Below are 8,073 nucleotides of genomic sequence, written 5' to 3'. Positions count from 1 at the left end.
TTCTTCATGTCTTTCTTTCTTTTTACTGAGAGGTTGATTGATTTCTGCAACATACAAACAGGTCTGTGTAGAAGGGTCCTTTAGATCCCAGAGGCTTGAACATAACGGCGTGAATCTCTCTCTCTCTCTCTCGCGCTCACTCACACACAAACACACACATTCACACACGCACCACTGCCCATACAGTGGACAGGAGCTTCCTCTAGAGAAAAAAAGGCACAGGTGGGCTCTAAGAGGCCAGTGGTACAAGGGCATGGTTCATGAAGTGAGCAAAAAACAGCGTATACAAAAATAACCTTTAGAATACAATTTACAAAAAAAGCATCATTACAATCTTGAGCCCGTGCCGTCTCAGGGATTGGCTGATAAATCAGCTAGCCTTTGGAGAAAACCAAAATAATAAAAGAGAACGAAACACTGAAAAGGAAAAACTAACAAAAAATAACAACCCTGAAATATTTGTTATAACAGGAGAGCAAATAATTTACAGTTCATAGTACATGGGGGGGTTATCATGCACAGACTTCTTACATCTTCTGTTAATAAGAATATTTAGCCATAGCACATTTGTCATATTATATACCTACTTGCCCTGTACACCTATAAAACAATGCATATATGGCTATCGAGACGTTAGCAGGGAAAAATGGTTCAAAACAAAACAAAAGAGAAAAAAAAAACAACAACCAACAGTAGTTCTTTGTACTTATGGATACATATCTTATTGTATTTGTCATAGTAGGAGTGTAAAAGTATAGAGTAGAAGAGAAGAGATGCTCTAGCTAGCTAGCTAGCACAGCAACACAGACTGCCGTGTCAGTCCAATCTGTTTGTTTTTGCTATAGAGTGAATAAGGCAGGTTTATGGTCCCAGCAAGGAGAAGGTGTAGCACCAGTGCAGTGAGCCCATGGCAGCTGACACACAAACAGCACAGGGAGTGCGGCTGCGTCATGGAAGATTATCTATAGAGCTATGCTGATTGTGTTTGTTAGTTGGAGCTGAGTGAAGAGACGTGGCGAGAGATGTCTTTGATCCTCCTTCTACAATGGCACTTAGAGCAGAGGGAATGGTAGTGAGGTGTGTGAGTGTGTGTGTGTGTGTGTGTGTGTGTGTATATATATATATATATGTCTATTTGTATGTGTGGATGCGTTTAGGGTCAGCTATAGTAGGTCCTCAGTCATTATGTCCACTCTGAAGGAGGGTCTCTTGGGCCTTTGGGTTGTGTGCAGCGGGAACCAAATCCTACAACAAAAAAAAGGAAGAGAACATTAAATTAGACATAAAGCAACATAAATTAATATTGATTAAGTGGACTTTCCATTTCCTCCCATTTCTCAGCCCTGTCCATTAGAGTTTAACTTGATTTTACATTTAAACTTCATTTAAACACTAGTTAAATGCAAAAATCCATCCTTTTACTTTCTGGACCTAGACTTTCCACCTCTGTATAAATAACTAGATTTACATAGGATCTCCGGTGGATAGGTCAGTGGCTGAACTGTACTTAGCAGGGCATTACACATGTTGTAAAGTAACATATGACATTGCAAAAACTGTTATTAGTGTAAAAATGTCTTTATTTTAAAATGTTTCTAGCTGTTGTGCATCTGGCTGTAAGCCAATCAGAGGCGATATGTCTGCATATATGAATATTCACGAGCAAGAGCAGAAATCTTATCATTTCTCCCCCCACTCCTTCGCCGGACTAAAGCAGCGTTATATATATATATATTTTTTTTTTAACAAAAACCAGCTCATATGGCATTTAGACCACAACAAGACATTTTAGAACAAATGAAAAAAAAAAAAAACGATGTAATAAGACTTTTAAAGAAGCTGGGTTGTAGTGAAACATGCCCAAGAATTTTTACTTTTGTCATATAGCCCACCTCTGTTTAGCCACAGCATTCCGAAATACAACGTTTTAACCAATGCTTCCAACAGGCTTACAATTGTAGCAATACGGGCATAACAGCATAGAAGCTCCACACTTTATTGGTAGAATTTCAAGGGTCCTGATATTTAAAACGGGCACTAAGAGCTTTGAAAGTTCACAGTTTTATAGAAAAAGTACCTTCAGGTCTTGTCTCTGCACTTTCATCTTGAAATTAATTTATAAGTTGAGTGATGACCACAAACTAATAGGTAGGATAGGGGATCAGATTGCAAAATGAATTCTGTGGAAAATCATAAATAACTTTATAGAGATATGTTTAGCAACCACTGGAATCTATGTACTTCCACAGAATTAATTTTGCAATCTGTTCTACCAGTGAAGTGTGGAGCTACTTTAAATTTGTTAATGGTGTAAAAAAAAGTTTTTTTTTTTTTTTTGCATGTCCCCATTGCTAGCATTGTAAGCCTGTTGGGAGCATCGGCTAAAATTTCAGAATGCTGGGAGTGAAAGGAGGTGAGCTATGTGACAAAAGTTTGTACTCGTTGTCATGTTTCACTACAACCCAAGTCCATTACACACAAGATTACTCCTCTGGTTTTAATTATTTTAGAATCAGACTAAAATTATATATATTTTTTTGCAGATAGTAAAATTTTACACAGCAATTATTTTAGTTAAGCAGTTTTTTTATTGATTGATATCGTTAGTTTTTAATTCCTGCCCATATTTAGCAGTTCAGGACTAATGTTGATTTTCAGTAGCAGAAGATAATGTGCAGGCCCTGCAGTAAATCACATATCACAATCACATTCTGCAGTAAATGCATATGTTCAGAATCCTTTACGGTTTGTTGTGTGTGCACTGTTCTTCTGTACATCATTGATTACTGAATTACAAGATCATTTACGTGTCCAAATTTGATTATTGCTACATGTAAGCTTCTGCTACTGCACTGTCAACCAAAGCCATTAGACGGCAATATCTTAAACCACCGCACCAATCTTTCCTACACTTCACCAGTGTAGTTAAGAGAAGCAGTTCTTTACCACACTAATGCATCAACATGACCAGCCTGATTAAATCAGTGATGTACAGTAATGATCCAGTGATGTGTAGGAGAAAAATGTGCTGAACATATTTATTGACCACAGAATATGATAAGAGGAAACTCATTTCTGTCAATAAAAGGTTAAAAGGTTAGAACAAAGGGTCAAATATGGTCATACTGAGGACTTCAAAATGATCCACAACTTTAGTGATGTATTGCTACACTTTTAAAGTGTTTTAGAGGGACCCACTGTCAAGTCTAGGTGGTTTTTTTTCTTTTCGTTTTTTTTTTTTTTTTTCATGTTTTGTGTCCTATGTTAAAGTTTAGGTTTGGTTACCACAGCCAAAAGATAGTGTAAATTAGCATTAGCTTTATTTACATCAATACTCAGTTTGGGTAAAGATTAAAATGAATTAAAATGATGTCAGCCTTATTAAAGCTCGGTCACTCACCAATCTCTGAGAGTGGTTTGCTCTCCGTCCTCTCGTCTGCTTTAACCATAGTGCTTGTGGTTTTTGCCAGACTGTCTGAACTCTTTCCATTCTCCTTCCCTCCATCTGGAAAAAAATGTGAACAGTATATTGTTATAAAATGATTCTCAATAGTGTTTGTTTTTACACTAATCTTATCTTTTATATATGTTTTTTAATCAAATATCATTTGGTACTCTACTTCATCATAGAATACAATACACTATATAAAAAAAAGACCACAGATAATATGGCTAAAGGTTACACCTACCCGGTGGTGTTTTTGTCGTTGTGGTCATAGAGTTCTGTGTGGTATGAAAAGGGAGAAAAAAAGGAACATTAACATTAACAGGAACAATCATTCAGATGTAAATGATCAGGCTGTTTTGTACATAGTGTCTGGCTCACCTGAAGAGAGAGAGAAGCTACTCCTGATTCAGCTGAACCCAAATCCTTCTCTACTTTCACATCTACTGGATCTGGAGGAGATGAAGAGAATAGCATAATTAACTTCACAGAAGAAATTTGAGAAATAGAATTTGAAGGCAATTTTTAACATAACATAACAACATATAAAGTAGGGCTGGGAGGTTAATCAAATTATTTGTTTAATGAAGTTACTGTTTGAATGCAATTTTCACATTGGGATGATTGAGATTGTTTACATATAATAGTATATATACACATATATACAAAGAAGTAAAAATCATAATAAAAAAAAAAAAGATCACAATTAAGATTACAATTATTATTATTGTTTTTTAAACAATATAGCCCAGCCGTAGTTTTTGGCATTCCTCCCTTTTCTTTAACCTTTTTACATAATAAACTACAATGTGCTTTATTTAAAGTTCCTTCATGAAGAAACATGATATAAAATAACTCATAACTTATCAAAATAACAATCCTAAAGACAACAATTGATTTCACACAAAAGTGAGAAATGGTTGGTTTATGGCTATTTGATTTTCATGCTCATTTCTTTCCATATTTATTGTGCATTTTGTCTTGTAAAACTAATAGAATTGAAAGAGGCACAAACCTGGGGTCAATATTATTTCAATTACAACAGGTCATTTTCTGAATTCTCTCACCTGCTCATATTAATAAACATTGACAGTTGAAACAAAAGTGAATATGATTGAGTTCAGCACATGTGCCTCAGTCCAGAATGTGTGATAGTTTCTCTTGCAGCAGTGAACCGGTGCATTCACTGTAACTGCTGCAGTTTGCACACTCTGCTTTGGCTAAATTGAACATTCAAAAAGCACAAAAGGGAAAATTCCACTCCAAGGCCGAGGCACTGGTTTCATAGAGGATGTCTTGAATATTTTCCACACCTCCTGCACTTTTGAGCCCTGACATGAATACAAACGTGTGCGAGTCACGGCTCTGCGCTGCTGCTTTCTGACGCCCTCTCGTGGCCAGAGACGGAAGCACAACACGCTGGGATGGTCAAGACGCACCTGTGGCCAAAAAGAAGGACTCGGGGGTTCTTTCAGGAAGAGGGGGAGGCGAGTCTTCACTCTCGTCACTGTCTGAAGCAGACAAGAGCACGGTTACCCAACACAACTCAACAGCTCAACCACACACAAACACATCCACACTAATGTACGGAAGCATTCTGATTCACAGTGTGATAAAGAACCCTGCGGAATCAACACGCAGCCCAGTGACCAAACAGAACCAGCCAATAACGCCCGCCACAAGCCAAGACACCTGCACCAGCTCCACGTCAGCGATACTCTGGCATCACATTAATGTCAAAAGTCGGGGGCGCAAAAATACTAGGTGAAAAAAAAATTAACCAGCGTGTTTTAACATGTTGCGTGTGTAAATTAACTCCTACTGAGCACAAATTTTAAACTAGCGAGAAAAATGAAGCGCGAGAGCAACATTTTCTTCAGCGCGCACACGATTCCCTTTTTTTTGCTCGCTAGTTTCACATTTGTGCTCACGAGAAGTTAATTTTGCACACGCAAAATGTTAAAACACGCTGGTTATTTTTTTCACCTAGTATTTTTGCGCCCCCGACTTTTGAAATTAATGTGACGCCAAACGACACAGGGTCTCAAATGTTCCCAAATAGCCAGCCGCCTGCTGTTCCACAGGGCATGAGGCCTCAGCACCATCCCACTGCCCATGTGGAAAAAAAGCAGACATTTGAGACACGGTAGGCTCCTCGAGAAGGAGGCAGAAGAAATCTAATCATGAAAAGATGCCCAAAGATGCTCATTCCATCTCACGTTTTCATCAGCACACTATTCCACAGCTGTAGCGTACAGCCCACACCACTGCCATCTTCTCAGGGAAAAGCCCACCATGCAGCACAGTCCCCAGCACATGCAATCAGCCCTCATTTCACTTACTAAAATAAATTACAGCAAGGAAAGATCACTGATCATACAATATTTTGATTCCATTTTACAAGCCAAGATTGTTTTCTGTAGTGAATTAATTGTGAATACACTTGCTTACGTGGTTTAATTTTTCTATTGTCTAGAAAAGTCATAGAAATCTCCTTATATAAGGCAAGAATAAGGCTCTTATTCTGGGACTGAGGGCATATTTGGAAGGTAGTAGTAGTTAGTAGTTCCCAGAATTTTCTCTTATTAAGCTCCCCAACTCCAGAATAACTTTTCTGATTATGTTCGGGACTCAATCTTTGTAGTGCAGAATAAAAACTTGCTTATATAGTTTAGCTTTAGGTAATTAATGTTTTTCCCTTTAGATAAGGCTGCAGTTCCAGGGGTTCATGGACATAGGGAATTATGGGTAAACTGAGATGCTGGTGCTGTTGATGCCAGTGTTTTTGGGTGCCCCCATGTCTATGTTTCCTTCTACCTTAGCTACAATATAATATTGCACATTGTCGGTTCTCCATAAAATCAGACAAAAATAACTCCATCTTTTTGCCTTCCTCAGAGTTACTGACTGCCCACCTGTCCAGCCTGATGCTGATAGATTTTTGACCTTTAGGTTCTCCTATCACCTATCCGGCCAGACAGATGGAAGTCTGTAGATGTTTAATGACTTCAAAATAATTTATAAGCTCTTCTGACCAGAAGAGAATGGGCCTCCCCTTATATATTAGCCATTATAATACAATACAAAGTTACACTGAGGACTTGTTTCCTCCCAAGATTTCCTTCTTCTCCAGCTTTGAGGGAGTTTTTCCTCGCCTGCCTGTGTTGTATGTTCAATGTTTTGTCTGATTCTCGGTTCTGCTACCATATTTCTGTACAACTGCTTCGCAACATCCATTGTAAAACATAAGTGCTACATAAATACATTTCATTTGATTGAATTGAGGCTAGAAAGAATAACTCTTCTAAAAAAATGTCATAGTGTGAACAGTATGGAGTGTTTAGGTTAAAGTAGAATAAAATAAAAAGAGAGAAAGACACTGAAGAGAGCTTAAATCAGATTCACTTGTCAGGCATTTTATCACAATTCATGCTCTTGATCTCAGACCAGAACAGACAGGCCTTTTCCATCCAGAAACACACACACCCACTAACACTCACAGAAACCAGTAACAGCCCAGATCAGAATCATCAGCTCCAGGAGGCATTCCAGCAGCAGCAGCAGCAGCAGTAGTAGTAGTAGTAGTAGTAGTACCCTCAGAGCAGCAGCAGCAGCAGCCCAGCTCTCAAAAGCAGCCATTCATGTTCCGCATTCAGAGCATTCCATTCCATCAACACATTTCCCCTCAGAGCCGGAGAGCAGCGGAGCTTCCAGGCTCAGACACGGCTGTCATGTACAGCTTCTCTATCTACATAACTAATCTGTGACTCTTCTCCTCTCAGCTCCTCTCCTCACTTCAGCAGATGGCTGTCTGGAATAGGACTGTGACTGTGTCGTCATGGTATGATAATCACACCAGAATTACCCGAATAACTCCCAACTGAACAGCGTCACTTTCATTCTAAACATAGTTTCTGACAGGGCCTGAGCACTGTACAGCTAGCTAGGCTTGTCACAATAATTATGATTTTACTTACTGCACTATATATGGGCATAACCTAATTCATATATAAATCATAAATTTATATACTCTAAGTATAAATCTAATTTGTACAATAATTAAAACACTATTGTTTTATAAAAGTATATATACTATAATGTATAAATACATTATTGTTCAACATCAATGGCTTAGACCGTTTGTCATCACTATTAGGAGTGTCATATCGTATCAGACGCAATAATATAGTCAACATTTTTGAATATCATGAACGATACTATACCCTGAAATATCGCAATTATCACATCAGGGTACGACTTTTTTTTGCCGTTTTTAGCAAAAGAAAAATTTACACTGTTCTCATTTCCAATTATATATCTACTAGAGACAGATTATATCTGTCCAGTATCATTTATTTTACTTTAATCCTGAATATATACAGAGATTTGGAGTGCATTATTATTAGTATCATGACATTCTGGATCACTGACTTCTGTTACAAATCTGATAAAATTCTTGTATTTCTTTTAGGATCTCAGTTAGGGGTGTGCCATATCATATCGTATGCAATAATAACATTTTAAATTTTCATTTTGTTGCAGTAGTGCATTCTTGAAATAATTTGTGTTTTATTCACTGTTTTGTCATATCACCAAGAGTATCGTTATCACAAAAATACCAGGAAATA

The 8,073-nt window shown here is 37.7% G+C and overlaps 1 protein-coding gene across 2 annotated transcripts in view; it reads right to left on the bottom strand.

Annotated features, from left to right (window-relative positions):
- LOC103037814 (protein tyrosine phosphatase non-receptor type 12) overlaps nt 1-8,073 on the bottom strand; it is an 81,075-nt gene continuing 73,002 nt past the window's right edge. Inside the window, exons 14-18 of one of the 2 annotated variants that reach the window (XM_007244995.4) lie at nt 4,885-4,956; nt 3,827-3,897; nt 3,690-3,723; nt 3,401-3,505; nt 1-1,245 (exon numbers count right to left, since the gene is read on the bottom strand). In XM_007244995.4, the coding sequence (XP_007245057.3) occupies nt 1,184-1,245; nt 3,401-3,505; nt 3,690-3,723; nt 3,827-3,897; nt 4,885-4,956 (344 nt within the window). In that variant the 3' untranslated portion in view covers nt 1-1,183. The remainder of the gene's footprint in view (nt 1,246-3,400; nt 3,506-3,689; nt 3,724-3,826; nt 3,898-4,884; nt 4,957-8,073) is intronic. The other variant, XM_007244996.4, reaches the window with a different exon arrangement.

The sequence above is a fragment of the Astyanax mexicanus genome, chromosome 2 (assembly GCF_023375975.1).
Source record: "Astyanax mexicanus isolate ESR-SI-001 chromosome 2, AstMex3_surface, whole genome shotgun sequence".
Lineage (NCBI taxonomy): Eukaryota > Metazoa > Chordata > Actinopteri > Characiformes > Acestrorhamphidae > Astyanax > Astyanax mexicanus.
Note: the sequence above shows the minus strand (reverse complement) of the source record. Positions and strands in the feature narration are given on the sequence as shown.